The sequence below is a fragment of the Protopterus annectens genome, chromosome 10.part0 (genome assembly GCF_019279795.1).
Source record: "Protopterus annectens isolate FY-2018-M chromosome 10.part0, PAN1.0, whole genome shotgun sequence".
In the NCBI taxonomy this organism is placed as follows: domain Eukaryota; kingdom Metazoa; phylum Chordata; order Ceratodontiformes; family Protopteridae; genus Protopterus; species Protopterus annectens.
The window spans coordinates 37751810-37775730 of record NC_056744.1 but is presented as its reverse complement, the minus strand read 5'-3'; the positions used below and the strand labels follow the sequence as shown (position 1 = coordinate 37775730).

Here is a 23921-nt window from a genome sequence, read left to right as displayed (position 1 = left end):
TAAAAGGCAAAAACAATAAAAAAAAAACTGAAGGACAAATGAAAAATCAGTGTATTTCATGATTATGAATTCTTATTGATTTAAAGAAGTGTTTGAATACTTATGAGCAGGTGTGAATATTACTTTTGACAAGGTAAATCATATATTTCTTTCTTTCCCTACATCAGATGGTTACTATTTCCTTATTTAAAATGTTAGAGTTTGACTCTTTTAGCTATATATGAAATTAAAGCCACTTATTTTTATTTAGAGTTTATAAGGCTAAACTAGTCATTTGATTTAAAGGTAATCATTATTATGATGAAACTTATGTTAGGTGGCACACTTTCTGATATCCTAGCATAGTTGACTAATGTACTGTTAAATATAATACAAGATGCAACAAATGACATGAAAGAGGCATGTTGAGTTACATTCTTGGTGCTACTGATATGCGCGGTGGTACAGCAGTAGCGTTGTTACCTCACAGCAAGAGGTTCTCCCATTCGATTCTCGGCTTGGCTTGGGTGTGTCTTCTGTGTGGAGTCTGCATATCCTCCTCGTGGTTGGGTAGCGTTCGAAAGACATGCAAGCGTAAATGGGCATGTCTTCATTGAAGGTTGGGTGTCGAGCTGGCACCTCAGCGTTTCGTAAAAATCTACTGCCAATCATTAGTGGACTGGAGTTCTGCTGTGGCCACCCCTTACCAGGAAAAGCCGAAAGACAAACAACAACAGTAATGTGCTACTGATAGTATGCTTGACATGCAATAGCACCCAGGAAAGAGATGCTATGTTATATACAAAGTATAAAAATATAACTTTTTGTATGTATAAAAGTTACTACTGGAATGATATCAAGTAATTAACTAACATTCACACTTTTATAAGTTAAACTCGGATCACACATAACTGTCATTCTTGTAATGCAAGTTTATATACTATGTCTCCTTTAAAAAATCACAGGCACAGCACGGCAACAACATAAATGAATGAATGACTGGAGTGGAAGGCAAACACAATAACTCCTCGGCTTGGACACAGTGCAAAAAGTTTATTACACACAAAATAAGAACACCAGGTTAAGCGCTTTCATCTGACACATGCAGACTTCTTCAGAACATAGACATACAGCTGCACTTCCATTTTATATTAATTATGGCGCCAAAAACCACTTCACAAACAATAATGATTTAAAGGTGCATGCAAAAAAACATGCATACATAAAACATGTCCTATCTTAAAAAATCCTATCTTAAAAAAGGAATTCCTCCAATATGTTAAGCATATTAAGCATAATAATACAAAATTACCTTAACATTTGAAATGTAAATACGATACGTGAATTCTAAATAAATACTAATTAAATATCTCATAAATGCACATAATGACTATTATCAAAACACAAACCTGATAATAAATATGACAATAAATATGATTCATGAACTGTTAAATTATGGACAGTTTTAAAAATTGTTTTAAATGTTTTAAAATTAATTCATAGACTGTTTTAAAAAATATATATAATAAATATATATATATAAAAAAATATATATATATATATATATATATATATATATATATATATATATATATATATATATATATATATATGTATTAGCGAAATACATGTGCTGGAACTCTGTTCAAAAACACTATGCTAACTGCAAGAACGGTTTTATGCTAATAAAACATTGATGCCAGGCAATCTTGTGGCATCAGTGATAATCTGCCACTTGCTCTTTTTCATGGCCAAAAAAGCTTTTACGTTCCCCCCCATAAACTGTAATATTAACCTTATCAATGATTACGAATTTAAAATAATGCGTATCACCATATTTTGATATATGCCTATAAAGGGCATTCTTTGTATCTTTCTTCTTAATACTATATAAATGCTCATAAATACAACGTCTCAATTGTCTCTCAGTCTTGCCAATGTAAAACGCTGAGCATACTTGGCAAGTTGCAAGATGGACAACAAATTTAGTATTGCAATTTCCTGTCCTGCATTGTATATATGTTTTGTTAAAATTTTCCAATTTTGCACCCCTTATTTCATTAATGGTGTAACATTGGTTGCATGTACCGCATTTACTTGTACCGGATGATCCCCTTTTTTACCACTAGTACTTTATTCTAAAATCCTTTTGAGGTTGTGTCCTGTTTTATAAACAAATTTGGGATGAGATCCCAAAGTCAAAGCCAGATCATCGTTCATAGTAAATAAATTCCAGTGTTGCCTCACTATGTTTTCAATGTACTGAACTATGGGTGAATACATTAACACACAAACCCTATTATCAAATCCCTCCTTTTGTTTATTGTCCGATGGTAAAACCCCAGGTGTTGAGTTACCCAACAAAGGTAAATATTTATTCTTTGCTGACATATTTAACAACATCATTTAATAGGGTAACCGGGTACCTCTCACACTGAACACTGACCTAATTAATTCGAGTTCATTGTCCAAGACAGCTCTGGTCGACGACATACGGGCAGCTCGGATACACTGTCCTTTAACAACATTTTTAAAAACATATTTGGGATGATTACTGCTGAATTCCAAGTAATCATTGGAAAATGATGGCTTTCTATATATGCAAGAGACAAATCCATCTTCACCATGGCTAACATGAGTGTCCAAGTAGGCTGTACCCTTTTTATTGATATTATATGTAAACTTTAAAAAGTCAGTGGTGTTGTTGATGTAGTCAAAGAAAGGCTGAATTAATTCTTCTGGACCCTTCCATAGCACAAAAAGATCATCCAAAAACCTTGAATAATAAACAATATGTTGAAAAAATTCACTTCTAAATAGGTGTAGGTTTCCCCATTCAAGCATGACAAGATTTGCAAATATGGGAGCGCATGCTGCTCCCATTGCTACACCCCTAGTCTGTCTAAAGTATTCATTTTCAAAGTGTATATAATTATAATCTAATACTAAGCCCATCATGTCAACAATGAGGCTAATCCTGTCCCATTCCATGTTGGAATATTTCCTAAGGCTGTTGCAAAAATAATCAAGTCCAATTTCTTTAGGGATACATGAGAATAGATCAGTTACATCGATAGTGATGTAAATGAGGTTCTCATTCCATAGTTGCGATGTTAAATTCCTAAGAAACATCCATGAATCTTTTATAAGGTGAGGAATGTTTTTATATATGTGCTTCACCCATTTATCAATAGCTACACCCAAGGGAAATGTTTTAGACCTACTACCCGATATAATGGGTCTAAAAGGGGGGCATTCCATATTTTTATGTACCTTGGGTATTCCTATAATTGTGGCTAAAGTCGGATATTCAACTTTCAAAAACTGATACACCTCATCTGTAATTCCGTGATCAATAACATATTCTTCCACAGCTAAATCAATTCTCCTGTAGCCAATATTAACTTCATTAAGAGAAATGGCCTCATAATTCTCTGATTGGTATAATATGTTATAGATTTCATTAATACAATCCATTTTATTGTATAAAACAATACCTCCCCCTTTATCGGGTTTCATAACCCTTACTTCATTATTATTTACTAATGAATATAAACAAGTACGTTCCCCTTCAGTTAAATTATCCTTCTTATTCAACATTACATACTTGTCGCTCTTATATACTTTATAGAAACTGTATATGTCCTGACAAACCATTTTCTCGTAACTTGCCACCACCGCATGGTTGCAGGGTATGTATGTACTTTTCTTCTCGAGTACAACCTGTTCTCTCCCATTATGTATACCATCATTGTTGTTCAATACATTGTTTTTAAATTCATTGTTTTTAAATTGTTTTTCAATCTCCGACAATATAATTTAAATTCAGTGATGACATCAACTAAATTAAAACTCACAGTCGGTATAAATTTCATTCCTTTAGAAAATAAGCTGTAAAATTCATCTGATATGTCAACATTTGTGTAGTTAAAAACTTTAAACCCATTGTATGAGCTCACTATCTGATCCTTTTCCACCTGTGTTGGTACATCAGAATTCACAACAGATGCTTGGCTAAGAACCAAGTTTGCTACTACAGGGCAGTCACTCATCGTACCATTGTCAGATCCAGTTTTGCTTATCTCCTTTTCATATAATTGGGAGTGAATGACTTTTTCTGAGGGGGGAAAAATCTGCCGCCCCGAAAATTTACGTTCCTGTCAGTGTGTCTGTCGTCATACCTTTGATGTCTATCACTGCCACCCTCCCTATTGTTTTTAGGCCAAATATATGCTCTGTTGTTAGTATATAGGTCCAAATCACAAATTATTTTCCTACTTTTTCTTTGATATATATTAGTGGCTTTCTGCTGTGCCATTGTGAACTGTTTGTCATACAATTCATTCCATTTAGGAAACAATTCATTAGTAATTAATTCATGGTTTAAATCATCAACCTCCTGTATTAAACATGAAAGTCTTTCATCATTTTTCTTTATCAACATTTTCATATAACAATAACCAAAACTGTCAAACATATGATTAAATTCATTCATCCCATCATGATCCAAGTCAACCCCCATAGGCATCTTAAAAAATCTAATACCCTTAGGTACTATTTTTAAAGACAAACATTTAGTAAAATATGCATTTTCAATTTTAATATTTTTAATAGACAGCAGCTTCTTACCAAACAGATATATCCTGTCCTTAATAGTAGTATCATCCCTATTAAAATTATCTCTTATAAAATGTTGACCATTTGTATAACCCCCTTCAACATCCTGTTTTGTGAACTCATAATCATCCTTCATAAAACATTCCAATAAGTCATTTGTTTCACCACCTTTAGATTTACTCATAACATTAAGTTTGCTATAATTGTTAACATACTGCCTTTTACCCTTAGGAACATTCACATTTCTAAATATATCAGGACTCGAAATATTAATAACATGTTCTGAAATAAGCTCAGTACCTCTTGCGTTGTCTAATTGTGTCTTAGCAACACCAGAATATGTTTTAAGAGGTATAGGGCGTTTGGGACGCGCCCCAAGCCGTTCCGCCTCCTTCCGTGCGTGAAAGAAACTAAAATCAAATGTGAAGTCAGTGATAGAGTCCCTGATGTTGTTTAAATTAAATTCCTTACTTTTACACAATAATCTGTCCTCATTCAAGCGTTTAACGCCATCTGCGTTGGTTGCTTGACCACTGGGTATCTCAAACTGAGAGCTCGTCTCGACCAGTGGTGCAGTCACTGTGTTGGAAACAGGAAACGGTTCCCCAGCTAATGATATTTCCTGCTGCTGGTCTGTTGTAGTAGTCGCCTCGACCTTGCCCATAACTCTGAAAGCTCGTCCGACCAAGTCCATTAACCGAGCCATCTCGGTTTTTAAAGAGGAGATCTCCTCCTGTATTTTAATGATCTCCGTTCTGTCCCATGAAGCCTGAGGATCCTCGATTGTGCCTTCCATCCCAAACAACACTAGATCACAGACACAGCACGGCAACAACGTAAATGAATGAATGACTGGAGTGGAAGGCAAACACAATAACTCCTCAGCTTGGACACAGTGCAAAAAGTTTATTACACACAAAATAAGAATACCAGGTTAAGCGCTTTCATCTGACACATGCAGACTTCTTCAGAACATAGACATACAGCTGCACTTTCATTTTATATTCATTATGGCGCCAAAAACCACTTCACAAACAATAATGCATGCAAAAAAACATGCATAAATAAAACATGTCCTATCTTAAAAAATCCTATCTTAAAAAAGGAATTCCTCCAATATGTTGAGCATATTAAGCATAATACAACATTTCCTTAACATTTGAAATGTAAATACGATACGTGAATTCTAAATAAATACTAATTAAATAAAACAGTCCATAATTTAACAGTCCATGAATCATATTTACTGTCATATTTATTATCAGGTTTGTGTTTTGATAATAGTCATTATGTGATGAGATATTTAATTAGTATTTATTTAGAATTCATGTATCGTATTTACATTTCAAATGTTAAGGGAATTTTGTATTATTATGCTTAATATGCTCAACATATTCCTTTTTTAAGATAGGACATGTTTTATGTATGCATGTTTTTTTGCATGCACCTTTAAATCATTATTGTTTGTGAAGTGGTTTTTGGCGCCATAATGAATATAAAATGAAAGTGCAGCTGTATGTCTATGTTCTGAAGAAGTCTGCATGTGTCAGATGAAAGCGCTTAAACTGGTATTCTTATTTTGTGTGTAATAAACTTTTTGCACTGTGTCCAAGCCGAGGAGTTATTGTGTTTGCCTTCCACTCCAGTCATTTATTCATTTACGTTGTTGCCGTGCTGTGTCTGATCTAGCATTGTTTGGGATGGAAGGTACAACCGAGGATCCTCAGGCTTCATGGGACAGAACAGAGATCGTTAAAATACAGGAGGAGATCTCCTCTTTAAAAACCGAGATGGCTCAGTTAATGGACTTGGTCGGACGAGCTTTCACAGCTATGGGCAAGGTCGAGGCGACTACTACAACGGACCAGCAGCAGGAAATATCATTAGCTGGGGAACCGTTTCCTGTTTCCAACACAGTGACTGCACCACTGGTCGAGACGAGCTCTCAGTTTGAGATACCCAATGGTCAAGCAACCAACGCAGATGCCGTTAAACGCTTGAATGAGGACAGATTATTGTGTAAAAGTAAGGAATTTAATTTAAACAACAGCAGGGACTCTATCACTGACTTTACATTTGATTTTAGTTTCTTTCACGCACGGAAGGAGGCGGAACGGCTTGGGGCGCGTCCCAAACGCCCTATACCTCTTAAAACATATTCTGGTGTTGCTAAGACACAATTAGACAACGCAAGAGGTACTGAGCTTATTTCAGAACATGTTATTAATATTTCGAGTCCTGATATATTTAGAAATGTGAATGTTCCTAAAGGTAAAAGGCAGTATGTTAACAATTATAGCAAACTTAATGTTATGAGTAAATCTAAAGGTGGTGAAACAAATGACTTATTGGAATGTTTTATGAAGGATGATTATGAGTTCACAAAACAGGATGTTGAAGGGGGTTATACAAATGGTCAACATTTTATAAGAGATAATTTTAATAGGGATACTACTATTAAGGACAGGATATATCTGTTTGGTAAGAATCTGCTGTCTATTAAAAATATTAAAATTGAAAATGCATATTTTACTAAATGTTTGTCTTTAAAAATAGTACCCAAGGGTATTGGATCATGATGGGATGAGTGAATTTAATCATATGTTTGACAGTTTTGGTTATTGTTATACGAAAATGTTGATAAAGAAAAATGATGAAAGACTTTCACGTTTAATACAGGAGGTTGATGATTTAAACCATGAATTAATTACTAATGAATTGTTTCCTAAATGGAATGAATTGTATGACAAACAGTTCACAATGGCATACCTGAAAGCCACTAATATATATCAAAGAAAAAGTAGGAAAATAGTTCGTGATTTGGACCTATATACTAACAACAGAGCATATTATTTGGCCTAAAAACAATAGGGAGGGTGGCAGTGATAGACATCAAAGGTATGACGACAGACACACTGACAGGAACGTAAATTTTCAGGGCGGCAGATTTTTCCCCCCTCAGAAAAACTCATTCACTCCCAGTTATATGAAAAGGAGATAAGCAAAACTGGATCTGACAATGGTACGATGAGTGACTGCCCTGTAGTAGCAAACTTGGTTCTTAGCCAAGCATCTGTTGTGAATTCTGATGTACCAACACAGGTGGAAAAGGATCAGATAGTGAGCTCATACAATGGGTTTAAAGTTTTTTAACTATACAAATGCTGACATAGATGAATTTTACAGCTTATTTTCTAAAGGAATGAAATTTATACCGACTGTGAGTTTTAATTTAGTTGATGTCATCTGAATTTAAATTATATTGTCGGAGATTGAATTTAGCCCTACAATTTAAAAACAATGAATTTAAAAACAATGTATTGAACAACAATGATGGTATACATAATGGGGAGAACAGGTTGTACTCAAGAAGAAAAGTACATACATACCCTGCAACCATGCGGTGGTGGCAAGTTACGAGAAAATGGTTTGTCAGGACATATACAGTTTCTATAAAGTATATAAGAGCGACAAGTATGTAATGTTGAATAAGAAGGATATTTTAACTGAATGGGAACGTACTTGTTTATATTCATTAGTAAATAATAATGAAGTGAGGGTTATGAAACCTGATAAAGGGGGAGGTATTGTTTTATACAATAAAATGGATTATATTAATGAAATCTATAACATATTATACCAATCAGGGAATTATGAGGCCATTTCTCTTAATGAAGTTAAAATTGGCTACAGCAGAATTGATTTAGCTGTGGAAGAATATGTTATTGATCACAGAATTACAGATGAGGTGTATCAGTTTTTGAAAGTTGAATATCCGACTTTAGCCACAATTATAGGAATACCCAAGGTACATAAAAATATGGAATGCCCCCTTTTTAGACCCATTATATCGGGTAGTAGGTCTAAAACATTTCCCTTGGGTGTAGCTATTGATAAATGGGTGAAGCACATATATAAAAACATTCGTCACCTTATAAAAGATTCATGGATGTTTCTTAGGAATTTAACATCGCAACTATGGAATGAGAACCTCATTTACATCACTATCGATGTAACTGATCTATTCTCATGCATCCCTAAAGAAATTGGACTTGATTATTTTTGCAACAGCCTTAGGAAATATTCCAACATGGAATGGGACAGGATTAGCCTCATTGTTGACATGATGGGCTTAGTATTAGATTATAATTATATACACTTTGAAAATGAATACTTTAGACAGACTAGGGGTGCAGCAATGGGTGCAGCATGCGCTCCCATATTTGCAAATCTTGTCATGCTTGAATGGGAAAACCTACACCTATTTAGAAGTGAATTTTTTCAACATATTGTTTATTATTCAAGGTTTTTGGGTGATCTTTTTGTGATATGGAAGGGTCCAGAAGAATAAATTCAGCCTTTCTTTGACTGCATCAACAACACCACTGACTTTTTAAAGTTTACATACAATATCAATAAAAAGGGTACAGCCTACTTGGACACTCATGTTAGCCATGGTGACGATGGATTTGTCTCTTGCATATATAGAAAGCCGTCATTTTCCAATGATTACTTGGAATTCAGCAGTAATCATCCCAAATATGTTTTTAAAAATGTTGTTAAAGGACAGTGTATACGAGCTGCCCATATGTCGTCGACCAGAGCTGTCTTGGACAATGAACTCGAATTAATTAGGTCAATGTTCAGTGTGAGAGGATACCCGGTTACCCTATTAAATGATGTTGTTGAATATGTCAGCAAAGAATGGGGTAATAAATATTTACCTTTGTTGGGTAACAACACCTGGGGTTTTACCATCGGACAATAAAACAAAAGGAGGGATTTGATAATAGGGTTTGTGTGTTAATGTAATTCACCCATAGTTCAGTACATTGAAAACATAGTGAGGCAACACTGGAATTTATTTACTATGAACGATGATCTGGCTTTGACTTCGGGATCTCATCCCAAATTTGTTTATAAAACAGGACACAACCTCAAAAGGATTTTAGAATCAAATACTAGTGGTAAAAAAGGGGGATCATCCGGTACAAGTAAATGCAGTACATGCAACCAATGTTACACCATTAATGAAATAAGGGGTGTAAAATTGGAAAATTTTAACAAAACATATATACAATGCAGGACAGGAAATTGCAATACTAAATTTGTCGTCTATCTTGCAACTTGCCAAGTATGCTCAGCGTTTTACATTGGCAAGACTGAGAGACAATTGAGACGTCGTATTTATGAGCATTTATATAGTATTAAGAAGAAAGATACAAAGAATGCCCTTTATAGGCATATATCAAAATATGGTGATACGCATTATTTTAAATTCGTAATCATTGATAAGGTTAATATATTACAGTATATGGGGGGGAACGTAAAAGCTTTTTTGGCCATGAAAGAGAGCAAGTGGCAGATTATCACTGATGCCACAAGATTGCATGGCATCAATGATTTTATTAGCATAAAACCGTTCTTGCAGTTAGCATAGTGTTTTTGAACAGAGTTCCAGCACATATATTTCGCTAATACATATATATATATATATATATATATATATATATATATATATATATGTATTATATATATTTTTAAAACAGTCTATGAATTAATTTTTAAAATATTTAAAATAATTAATTTTTAAAACATTTAAAACAATTTTTAAAACAGTCCATAAATCATATTTATTGTTATATTTATTGTCATATTTATTATCAGGTTTGTGTTTTGATAATAGTCATTATGTGTATTTGCTTTATGAGATATTTAATTAGTATTTATTTAGAATTCACGTATCGTATTTACATTTCAAATGTTAAGGGAATTTTGTATTATTATGCTTAATATGCTTAACATATTGGAGGAATTCCTTTTTTAAGATAGGACATGTTTTATGCATGCATGTTTTTTTGCATGCACCTTTAAATCATTATTGTTTGTGAAGTGGTTTTTGGCGCCATAATGAATATAAAATGAAAGTGCAGCTGTATGTCTATGTTCTGAAGAAGTCTGCATGTGTCAGATGAAAGAGCTTAACCGGGTATTCTTATTTTGTGTGTAATAAACTTTATGCACTGTGTCCAAGCCGAGGAGTTATTGTGTTTGCCTTCCACTCCAGTCATTCATTCCTTTAAAAAATAACACTCTACTTTATATTAAAAATCTCATACAAAGAGTACTTGCAGAATCATTAAATGTTATTTCTTTGAGTGCAGTGGCTTTTTAGTGGATGGGATACTTTGACATGGTTTTTATTAGTTTTTTTTGGGGGGGGGGGGTTTGGAGGGGTTTGAGGGATTGATGTGTGGTATGGAGGTGGCCGGGATTCACTTGCAAATGTTTTTGTGTGAATTGTAGCTGACAAATTGTTCATTTGCAAGCCCTTATCATGAACACCACCGAGAAACAACTTAGAATCATGAGCACTTTTGCAATGCTGTAGGATTTCCAAATTTCTAAGAACTGTCCAGGTTACTTCTTCCTGTCTAAAAGTAAAGAATCATAATATTTTGAATCATATGCTAAGATGTCAGTGAATACAAGTTAGGCAATAACCAAAAGACAGTGAATTACATTCTAAACCATTGCCAGTTATGAGATAGTTCTGAATGCTTGCTACGGATAGTATGCAACAGCACCCAGGAAAGTTATGTTATGATTGTACAGCTTCTTACACATGTAAAAGTTATTGAAATGTTGTCAAATAATTACAGTAACATTCACACTTTTACAAGTTAAACCTAGATCACATATAACAGTCATGCTTTTAATGCAGGCTTATATGCTAGGTCTCCTTTAAAAAAAAAGGACAGTCTGCAATACATTAAACATCTCATACAAATAGAGCTTACTGAAACAATAATGTTATTTCTTTAAATAAAATAGCTTTTTGGTGGTTAACATACTAGTTTTGTTGTTTTTTTAGTGGATTGGAAGGGTTTGTGGGATTGGTGTGTGGTGTGAAGGTGGCTTTGATTCACTCATGCATGTTTTTGTGTGAGTTGTGGCAGAGCAAGCCCCTGAAGCAGTTTAGAGTCATGAGCACTTTTGTGCTGCTGCTGCAGGAGTTCTGAAAATTCTAAGAACTGTCCAGGTTACTTCTTTTGGTCTAAAAGTAAATAATCATAATATTTTGAATCATATGCCAAGATGTCAATGAAAAGTTAGACAATAAGCAAAAGACAGTGAAGTGCATTCTAAACCGCTATCAGTTATTTAGTAGTTCTCAATGCTTGCAGTATACCAAAAGGATAGTTTATATACTAACCTACAGAATGAAACTTCTGATAAAAAAATAGAATTGTGTTTATCTGTTATTGTCTCTCTTTAATGACAACAAAACGTAATATCTCAGAACTATTTATTATAGAAGCTTTGAATCATAAAAGGGAAGATTTTTCAGATATTTGTTCAGATACTATTAGACATAACACTTAAGAAAAAAATAGGACTGATTCTAACAGCAGCACTAGATTAAAGAGCATCAAATATAGAAGGCTAAATACAAATGTGTTGTTATATGATACCACACATTAGGATTATAGCTAAAATATAAAACCTATGAATATAGTAATAGTATAAGACATAATATGCAAACAGAAAGATCAGAATAAGAAAATATGTACATAGTCAAAGAACATAAATATGTCTACAAAGGTTGGAGATTTTCATAGTGGTTAAAGTGTTCACCTTATAGGCACAAGGTGCAGGGTTTGATTCTCACATGAATTAATTGACTGAGCTTGAAATGGCCCACAAGAGCAGTTAGCCTGGTACTAATTTATGAACTTATGATCCTATGAACAACTTTACACATAGTAAACAAAATAAAAAAATATATAAAATCATCTGACCTATAAATTAATAAATATGAAAATAACAACAACGGACTTCCTTCCTATAGTAGACCAGGGAGATGATACAGTATGAGGTACAGGGAAAGATGATTGTAGAGATATTCAGTTTAGTCAAATTACAATAAAGATTCTAAATACCTGTTTAACTTTTATATTCATAATAACTCACTGACGGGCTTTTTTAAGATGATGCATACCAAAAATATGAGGCACATTAATATGAATCAGATGCATGGACTAAACGTTGTTAGTCTAATGGAGAGTTTGAGAGATAGTTTGTTGAACAACAAATTAAGAAAATGTTATTCCATGGAAGAAAGTTTTAGGTTTATATCATTAGGTATTTTTTTTTATTTGTTTCAAAAGTTTTGTCCAGAGCTAAAGATTTCATATTGTTAAGTTCTGCACATAAGCATGATTTCATTATGCTTGCGTTTTTTATTCTCGCTTATATAATTGTCCGATTTTAAATGCATACCTATTAATATTAATGGATTGAATAATCAATAAAGAAAAGAAGTCTGTTCAAATAATTGCAACTGCATAAAGCTCAAATGGTATTTCCACATGAAACATGTTTACTCAATAAAGATGTAAATAAACTTTCATTAAGCAATTATTTGGTTTTGGCAGGTTCTGGCTTTGAGATAAAAGAAGAGGCACCCTCATTTTATGAGACAGCTCACCAGGAACACCTAAAGTAATAAAAGCCTATGTTGATAAAATTGGTATGTTAAGCATTGTTATAACTGAACTGAACGTTCCACGATTTTGGGTTGATGAAAAATGGTTGGCAGAATGTGAACCTTCGACAAACTGATATAGACCCCCCCCCCACACACACACAAATATATATATATATATATATATATATATATATATATATATATATATACACACATATACATACATACACCAAAATATATATGTGTGCGGGTGCTCACAGGACACACACGCACACTGTACTACATAAAACAGTTTTTATGTTGTTGTTGTGTCTTTCGGCTTTTCCCGGTTAGGGGTCGCCACAGCGGAACTCCGGTCTGCTAATAATTGGCAGTATATTTTTATGTGCCGAGTTGCCGGGCCTGACAGACAACCTTCAACGAAGGTACGCCCATTCACGCATGTCTCCACACAGAAGACGCTCTAGCTGAGAATCGAACAGGACGTCTTACTGTGAGGTGACAACACTACTGCAGCACCACCACCGCAGTTTATACTAAGCAAAAAAAAAAAAAAACGATTAGGCAAAAAAATATATAGATTTACCTTCTGCCTTTTTCAGACCATAAGATTTTCCTCGACTTTTGCCTCCATGATTTCTTGAGCTGCCACCAGCTTTCTTTGATGCACATCGTACTGGAACAACAGATAGTGCAGTAGACGACAAAGCTGAAAATTAAAAAGAAAGAGATCTTTAATTCAGTTCTGTCATCAACAAAGAATAAAACTGTCTACACAGCTACAAAAAAGGAGTATAATGGTACATAACATTACAAACACTAAGGGTGATCCCATATAAAAAGACAGTGAACGCCATGGGTACCAGCAAAATATGGCAAAACTGAAATTAAAGGAAATAAAATAAAATTCTATGCCAAGTAATTCCAAACTGCTTTAAGCTTCCATATTTTATTTAACAGGTTATACTATATACGGCTAATAATGTCCCTTTGTTTAATCCAGTGACAGAAAACAAAATAATTCTCTCAAAAGGTGAATAATTCTAAAGCAGGAGAAGTTGGCCCTTTATTGGAAGGGCATCTGAAACGGGGTAACAAATACAGAATCCAGATCAGAGGTTAAGCCATCCTTCAATGGATAAGGATACCTTTGTCTGCACATTTTAAATCTACTACAGTACAGGATCTGAGACAATATGGCCAACAACAAGGAAGTTATGTCAAATAAATTATCTGTCAATAAGAAACCAGAATGTGTAGAAACAAGGGGCAGATATGTGGACTTTCTTCTGGTTCTTCACACTACAAATGCACCCGACAGACTAACAGCAGGACACAAAGTGAAAAGTTTTGTTTGGAATTAGACTTTTCCCGGTTAGGGGTCGCCACAGCAGAACACCCGTCCGCTCAAGATTGGCAGTGGAGTTTTGTGGTGCAGAGTTGCCAGCCCAGCGCCCACCCTTCCCCAGAAGGCACACATACGCATGCATGCACTCACACCTAGGGCCAATTTAGAGTGTTCAATCCACCTACAGCATGTCTTTGGGATGTGGGAGGAAACCGGAGTACCTGGAGGAAACTCACGTGACCACAGGGAGGATATGCAGACTCCACACAGAAGGCACCCCAGCTGAGAATTGAACCGGATAACCTCTTGCTATGAGGCGGCAACGCTAACCGCTGCACCACCGCAGCCGCCCTCTGTTTGGAATTAGTCATCATCATCTTTTTTCGGCTGTTCCCATTAGGGGTTGCCACAGCGGATCACCTGTTTCCATTTCTTCCTGTCCTCTGCATCTTGCTCTGTCACCCCAACCACCTGCATGTCCTCTCTCACTACATCCATAAACCCTATCTTAGGCTTTCCTCTTTTCCCGTTACCTGGTAGCTTCATCCTTGGCATCTTTTTTCCAATATACTCAGCATCCCTCCTCAGCACATGTCCAAACCAACATAATCTTGCCTCTCTGGCTTTGTCTCCAAACCTTCCAACCTGGGCTGACCCTCTAATATACTTATTCCTAATCCTGTCCACCCTCATCACACCCAGTGCAAATCTTAACATCTTTAACTCTGCCACATCCAGCTCAAACTCGTGCCTTTTTGTCAATGCCACTGTCTCCAACCCATATAAAATAGCTGCTCTCACTACCCTCTTGTAGACCTTCCCTTTCACTCTTACAGGTACTCGTCTGTCACAAATCACTCCTGATACTCTTCTCCACCCACTCCATCCTGCCTGTACTCTCTTCTTTACCTCTCTTCCACACTCACCGTTACTCTGAACTATTGACCACAAGTATTTAAACTCATCCACCTTCGCCACCTCTACTTCTTGCATCCTCACCATTCTTCTATCCTCCCTCTCATTCACACACATATATTCTGTCTTAGTCCTGCTGACCTTCATTCCTCTTCTCTCTAGAGCATATCTCCATCTCTCCAGGGTCTCCTCCACCTGTTCCCTACTCTCACTACAGATCACAACGTCATCTGCAAACATCATAGTCCATGGGGACTCCTGTCCGATCTCATTTGTCAACCTGTCCATCACCACTGCAAATAAGAAAGGGGCTCAGAGCTGATCCTTGATGCAACCCCATCTCCACCTTAAACGCATCAGTCACTCCCACCGCAGACCTTACCGCTGTCACACTACCCTTGTACATATCCTGTACCACTCTTACATACTTCTCTGACGCTCCTGACTTCCTCATACAATACCACAACTCCTTTCATCCTGTCATCTGCTTTCTCAAAATCCAAGTCTACAAAAACACAATGCAACTCCTTCTGACATTCTCTGTACTTCTCCATCCATCAACACTCTCAGAGCAAACATCGCATCTGTAGTGCTCTTTCCCGGCATAAAACTATACTGCTGTTCACTAATCATCATGTCCCTTCTTAACCTGGCTTCCACTACTCTTTCCCATAACTTTATGCTGTGACTGATCAATTTAATCCCTCTGTAGTTACTACAGCTCTGCACATCACCCTTATTCTTAAAAATGGGTACCAAAACACTTTCTCCATTCCTCAGGCATCCTCTCTCTTTCTAATATTTCATTAAACAATCTGGTTAAAAATTCCACTGCCATTTCACCTAAACACCTCCATGCTTCCACAGGTATGTCATCTGGGCCAACAGCCTTTTCATTCTTCATTCTCTTCATAGCTAACCTTACTTCCTCCTTGCTAAACCATTGTACTTCATGATTCACTATCCCTACATCATCCAAACTTCTCTCCCTCTCATTCTCTTCATTCATCAACCCCTCAAAATACTCTTTCCATCTCCTCAACACACACTCCTCGCTTGTGAGTAGGTTTCCCTCATTATCCTTTATCACCTTTACCTACTGCACATCTTTCCTAGCTCGGTCCCTCTGTCTAGCCAATTGGTACAGGTCCTTTTCTCCCTCCTTAAGTGTCCAACCTTTCATACAACTCTTCATATGCCTTATCCTTAGCCTTCACCACCTCTCTCTTTGCCATGCACCTCATCTCCTTATACTCCTGTCTACTTTCTTCATCTCTCTGACAATCCCACTTCTTCTTTGCCAACCTCTTTGCCTGTATACTCTTCTGTACTTCCTCATTCCACCACCATGTCTCCATGTTGTCCTTCCTCTGTCCCGATGTGATACCAAGCACCTTTCTAGCCATCTCCCTTATTAGCTCTGCTGTAGTTACCCAGGTATTTGGTAACTCTTCACTGCCACCCAGTGCCTGTCTTAACTCATCCCTGAACTCCATCTCACAATTACCCTTTTTCAATTTCCACCATTTGATCCTTGGTGCTGCCCTCACACTCCTCCTCCTCTTCTTGAACACCAACGTCATCCTACAAACCACCATCCTATGCTGCACTTTCTCAGGTCACCACTTTACAGTCTCCAATCTCCTTCAAACTGGCCCTCCTACATAAGATATAATCCACCTGTCTGCATCTTTCTCCACTCTTGTATGTCACCCTATGCTCCTCCCTCTTGTTAAAATACATATTCACCACAGCCATGTCCATCCTATTCACAAAATCCACTATCATCTGACCTTCTGCATTCCTTTAACACCATACCTACCCATCACTTCCTCATCCCCTCTGTTCCCTTCACCAACATGCCCATTGAAATCTGCTCCAATCACCACTCTCTCACCCTTGGGTACAGTCATCACCACTTCATCCAATTCACTCCAAAATTTTTCTTTCTCATCCATTGCACACCCAACTTGTGGAGCATATGCACTAACAACATTCATCATTACACCATCAATTTCCAGCTTCATAAACATCACTGTATCAGACACTCTTTTCACCTCCAAAACACTCTTCACATACTGTTCCTTCAGAATAACTCCTATGCCATTTCTCCTCCCATCCACACCATGATAAAACAATTTGAACCCACCTCCGATACACCTAGCCTTACTCCCTTTCCATCTGGTCTCTTGCACACACAATATACCAACCTTCCTTCGGTCCATCATATCAGCTAGCTCTCTCTCCCTATACCAGTCATACTGACAACATTCAAAGTTCGGACTCTCACTACCACAGTCCTAGCCTTTCTCCTCTCTTCCTGCCTTTGGCCATACCTTCTGCCTCTTCTCCTCCTTCGGCCAACAGTAGCCCAATTTCTGCCAGCACCTTGTTGGCCAACAGTACTGGTGGCGGTCGTTGTTAACCCGGACCTAGACCGATCCGGTATGGAAATATTTACTGGTAACTGCATGAAATGATTTGGCGAAGTTTTACGCCGGATGCCCTTCCTGAAGCAACCCTCCCCATTTATCTGGGCTTGGGACCGGCACAAAGAAATGCACTGGCTTGTGCATCCCCAGTTCTGCTTGGAATTAGTACTGTAAAAAAATACAGACTGTCAAGGTAAAGGCTTGTAGTCCACGATACTACTGAGGAGCCTAGTCCAAATACCCATTTGCCCAAAGCACTGCTTGCTCAAGGCCATACATTAGGAAATGAGACCTCAGGGAATCAAACCCTGTACCACATGAGCTACAACTCACAGCTTTAACTCTCTGTGCAGACTGCTAGAAGTTAGGTTGTTGTAACATCCTCAATGGCAAAGGACTATTACACCCTACAAGGGAAGAAACTATGGAATAATTAAGTAAATTTACAAGAAACTTAATACACTGCAACCAAGACCCCATGTGAAACTGCAAAATCAAGTACCCTGGGAAATAAATTATGGGGAGAATGACAATATGATTGGAGATGGAGAGAGAGAGAGAGAGAGAGAGAGCGAGAGACTCACATAAGAACACATGGTTATGATCTGGTCTCTGGTCTTAACCATGTTATGTGTTTGAAACACTTGATACCAAGGAATTCCTAAAGAGGTGAATCTTGGTATCCATGTTGACAACAAACAATAAATGGTCAGGATTAGTGAGACTCTACTCATAAATAACTCTTTATAGTACATGGAGTAGATAACACTCCATGTTCAGTTACAAACGAAAAAAAAAAATACAAAAACATTTTACAGGCTTTGAAAGCCAGTAAAGCACTTGGCGAGTACTGTCATGTAGATAGAAAGTAAATTTAAGTGGAAGAAAGAGTCAGGAACAGTTTAAATATATAAATTACCTGCAAACTGATGTCTGTAAATGTATCAGAACAAAAATACGAAGCAAAACATTTAGGGATACTCGAGAGTGAAGGAACATCCACGTCTTGAGCCGTGACCTTAACAGATCTTAGGGGGTGTGTAACAATTATTACACACCTCTAAAAGTGGTGTTACAGTTGGATCTTATGCAACACAATCCCTTTACAGGTCTGTCTTCTGCTTTTGGAGCATAATCATAGCACTTCATGCACCACACAGCCTTTGTACCCATATCTGTAATATAATGTTCTGTGATGCTGGGCTACTTGATGGCAGAATCACTAGTAAAAGAAAATAAACACTGCTGTAACTGCATGGACTACTGACTAAAGCCATATTTTGTTACTACAAATCAGTAAGGAAGAAACATTTCAGTGAACATGACAAAACTGAAAGTAAAGTAAATCAAAATGAACAAGTAGCAAGACAAAACAGAATGCAGGTCTTGGAGAGAAGAGAAAAGAGAAAAAAGAAAAAGGAAATAAAGTCTAATGGACAATAGAAAAGTACAGTTTTGTACCTACCATAAATGTAGATGTTCGAAGATCCACATTGCTGCAGTCCTTACACTTGGGTAGTCCGCTGTCCTCGGTCGGCTCGAATATCAAAGTATTAGGCTGACGTCGGTCAAGGCGCTTAAGACTGACATCAGGACGTCAGGGTACAAATGCGCATGACCGACGTCATATCCTCAGTCTTTTCTTGCCCCAGATGTCAGAAGACCCTAAAAAGAAAGGTCAAAACCAAAAGACAGCAACAAACAACCAACCACCCTTGCACTAAGCATATGTACAATATATACAATATCCACAATATTCACAACCCAAACCACACAACCACCCAAACTACAGAGGGGAAGGAGGGAGGGTAAATTGGACTGCAGCAATGTGGATCTTCGAACATCTACATTTATGGTAGGTACAAAACTGTACTATGTTCTTCATCTCACATTGCTGCAGTCCTTACACTTGGGTAGAATCCCAAAGCAGAGGTAAGGGAGGATGGCAAACCTATAAAGCAGTAGGAGCTGCCAAAATGCCCTGTAAAATTGCAGTGGCAAAACCAGCCCTAGATTTAGAGTAAAGTGGAAGGTGGTAATGCTTAGAGAAAGTATGCACTGAACTCCAAGTAGCTGCCTCCAAAATATCCTTAGTTGCCACCCCCCTTAAAAAAGCTGTAGAAGTGGCAGTAGCCCTAGTGGAATGAGGCCTAATCCCAGCTGGAATCTCCTTACCATGATGGGAATAACAGAAAGCAATACAAAACCCAATCCACTTAGAAATAGTTTGTTTTGACACAGGCTTGCCCTGAGAACCCAAAGCAAATGAAACAAATAACTGCTGAGACTGCCTGAACCCTTTAGTTCTGCTCAAATAATATCGCAACTGCCTGTGTATATCCAAAGTGTGCAAAATCTTTTCCCTATTATTTTGGGGTTTGCATAAAAAGTAGGCAAATGAATAGTTTGGTTTAAGGCCACACTAGAAACCACTTTAGGCATAAAGGAAGGATTAGTACGCAAAGATACCCTGTCCTTATGGAAAATTAAGAAAGGCTCAACTGCCATAAGGGCCTGTAATTCAGAAACCCTTCTCGCAGAGGTAATGGCCAACAAAAAAGCAGTCTTCCATGATAAATATTTCAACTCGGCAGTAGCTGCAGGCTCAAAAGGTTGTAGAGTGAGTTTCTCCAACACAAAATTGAGATCCCAAGCAGGAGTAGGAGCTCTCGTGGGGGTCTTATATTCTTTGCCCCTCTAAGGAATTGCTTAAACAAAGGATGAGAAAACAATGGTGGGTCACAGTCATAGTGAGCAGAAATTGCTGCAGCATGAACCTTAATAGAAGAGAAGGACAAACCCTTGTCCAGTAACTCAGTAAGATATTGAAGAGCCACACTTAAATCAGGCTTAGAAACATCAAATTCCTTTGCTGTACTCCAAAATAAAAATCTCTTCCATTTATCTGCGTACACTTTCCTTGTACTAGGCCTTCTGGCCTCCAAAATAACATTCAAAACTTGCTGTGGAAGCTGAGACCCTCCAGGGTTTAAAACAGAATATGCCAGGCTGTTAGATGTAGAGAGTGAAGTTTGACATTGAGTAAATGACTGTTCTCCTGAGACAGCAGGTGTGGAATCGAAGGTAAAGGCCATGGAGGCTCCCGTACCAGACTTCTCAGTAATGGGTACCAGTGCTGTCGAGGCCAATCTGGAGCTATTAAAATCATCTTTGGCTTTTCCTGTCTGACCTTCAGGAGTACCTTTGGGAGGAGAGGCAGAGGAGGAAAGGCATACACATGAAGATTGCTCCACTTGAATGAAAGAGCATCCACTTTCCAAGCTGTGGGATGAAACCTTTTTGTGCAAAACTTTGGCAGCTGGTAGTTTAGAGGAGAAGCGAACAGATCTATGTCTGGAGTTCCCCATAACACTGTCAATTTCTGAAATACATGAGGATCCAATTTCCACTCGTGGGGATCCACAATTTGTCTGCTCAACACATCTGCTAAGGAGTTCTGTGCTCCCGGCAGAAACCTTGCCTGAAGATCCAGCTGTAAACTGAGAGCAGTCTCCCACAAAATCATTGCTTGTCTACATAGAGGATAAGAATGCGTTCCCCCTTGCTTGTTGATGTACCACATGACAGTTGTGTTGTCTGTTAGAACCAACACCTGCCCTGGAAGGAGTAAATCCTTGAAAGCTATTAATGCAAATTGGACTGCTAACATCTCCTTCAAGTTGATATGTAGATGTTGAAGTCTGGCAGGCCACGTGTCTTGTATCCACTTTCCATTTAGATGAGCTCCCCAAGCTTTGTCTGAGGCATCTGTCGTTAGAATCTGACTCGCCTCTGGTCGGGTCACAGAGAGTCCCTTGTTTAGGTGACATTCCTGAGCCCACCACAAAAACTCCTTTTGAATGCAAGGTATTATTTGAATGACAGTGTCCATATCTTGGCAGTGCTGTGTCCATACATTTTTGAGATACCATTGTAGCTTCCTCATATGCAGTTTGGCATTGGGAAGCACCAGAATACAAGATGCCATGAACCCCAAGGCTTGAAGGACTGTCCTTGCAGTCAGCCTGGACTGATGAGACAACTGATGGAAGTAAAGAGAAAGATTCTTTTGTTTGTCCAGGGTCAAAAAGGCCATCTGGGATGCTGTATTCAGTCTCACACCCAGAAAGCACATGTCCTGAGAGGGTACTAGACTGGACTTTATTTCGTTCACAGAATACCCCAGGCATCTTAGCACTGCTATCACATACTGTAAATGATGAAGAAGTTCGTCCTTTTCTTGGGCCAGAATCAGGCAATTGTCCAAATAAGGATAGATCTGTATACCTTTTAGCCTGAAGAAAGCTATCACTGGAGCCAGAACTTTCGTGAACACTCTGGGCGCAGTAGATAAGCCAAAGGGCAATGCAGAGAACTGATAATGAGAAGTCCCAGCCCGAAAACGCAGATACTTCCTGCAACTGAGCCTGATAGGAACATGAAGGTAAGCCTCCTTGAGATCCAGAGTCACCATCCAGTGATCTTTGCCCAGCAGAGGCAAAAGCTGTTGTAACGTCAACATTTTGAACTTGGGAATGTCCAGATATGTGTTGAGGATAGATAAATCCAAAATTGGTCTCCACGTGTTCCCTTTCTTTGGTACTAGGAACAGGCGAGAATAAATCCTAGGCCCACTTCTGGTAGAGGGACCGGTTGTATGGCCCCTATGAGAAGTAACAGAGAAATTTGTTTGTGAGCCTCTAGTCTTTGCTGAGGAGGAACGTCTGGCATGCCTTTGAAAGGAGGCAAGGTATGGAAATAAAACTTGTAACCTTGGTGTATGATATCCAATACCCATCTGTCTTGAGTAATCAAATTCCAATTTTCCTTGAAGAGTGCCAACCTTCCTCCCAAAGGTGCTGCCAGGCGAGAGGGATCTGGCAGCTGAAAAGGTAGGTCATTGGGCCTGTTTACGAAAGGACTGGCCCCTGCCCTCACCGAAGACTGTGCAGGTGAACTCCCCGTTCTAGGTCTGAAGGAACTCTGAGTCCTGCCCCTACCACGTCTAGATCTACCCCTAGACTGAGAATCATAAGAAGGATACGTCCACCCCTTAGCAGGCCAATTCCTACTAAACTTCGGAGGCTGAACTTGCAAAAAATCTTTAACAGCCTGCATAGACTTAGCCTTGTCCTCCATTTTCTTCAAGACTGACTCCACAGGTGAACCAAACAATACATCAGACTGTAAAGGAGCATCCAAAATCCTTGTCTTAACATGGTCAGATAAATTCTGATCCCTCAGCCAGGCGTGCCTGCAAAGAACTGAGCCAGTGGCAGCCACCCTAGACGAGGCCTGTACAGCATCAAAACCACATTGTAAAGAATGCTTACCCACCTGTTCCGAGACATGCACCAAATCTTGTAATTCTTTACACTCAATACCTTCCGCCAGAGCATCTACCTTAGACTTCAATTGAGAAAGAAGATAGTTTTGATATTTCAACATGTGAAACTGGCAATTCAAAGCCCTCATAGCTAAGGTGGAAGAAGTATAGACTTTCTTTCCCCATCTATCCAACGCTCTGGCCTCTTTATCTGGAGGAACCGGATTTTTTACAACAGAGGCCTTGACCCCCTTAGGTCCCTGACTAACAGTTTCTGGGTCCGCCCTAGGACTCTTATAAAGATATTTATGAGCCTCAGGCACCCTGTAGTACCTATCCGGTTTAACAGGAGCAGGAGGCAAAGAATCAGGATTAAGTGAAGCCTCTGCAAACACATCCTCCACAACATCCAGAACAGGAGGTATAGCCAAAGGCCTATGCTGGGGTAAAAGCAAAAACTCCCTGAGCCTTTTCCTGGAATCAGAGAAGTCCTGACCTTCCCACTTAAAATGTTCCCTCATGGAATGAAGAGTCTCTGAAAAAGAAAAATCCTCTGGAGGAGAAGCAGAAGGAGTAGAATCATCTGCATCAGAATCAGAATAAGGAGAGTACTCCTGCAAGTCTTCAGCCGAAGACTCTGAAATATCCGAAGCCCGCTCAACATCCCCCAACTCTGGTTCCACCCTAGGCCTCTTATCAGGAGGGGGCAAAGAACCTCTAATCAAAGTTATTAAATCTTCAGCCATTTTAAGTATGTGCTTCTTGGGCACAGATCCTGTAGAACTAGGAGTGACACCAACAGAAGCTAAACCT

At 38.1% G+C, this 23921-nt stretch overlaps 1 protein-coding gene across 1 annotated transcript in view; it reads right to left on the bottom strand.

The window, feature by feature from the left end:
- Positions 1–23921, bottom strand: part of MRPL27 (mitochondrial ribosomal protein L27) — a 192504-nt gene that overhangs the window by 126760 nt on the left and 41823 nt on the right. The window contains exon 2 of the mRNA XM_044084996.1: positions 13674–13796. Within this exon, the coding sequence (XP_043940931.1) occupies positions 13674–13796 (123 nt within the window). The remainder of the gene's footprint in view (positions 1–13673; positions 13797–23921) is intronic.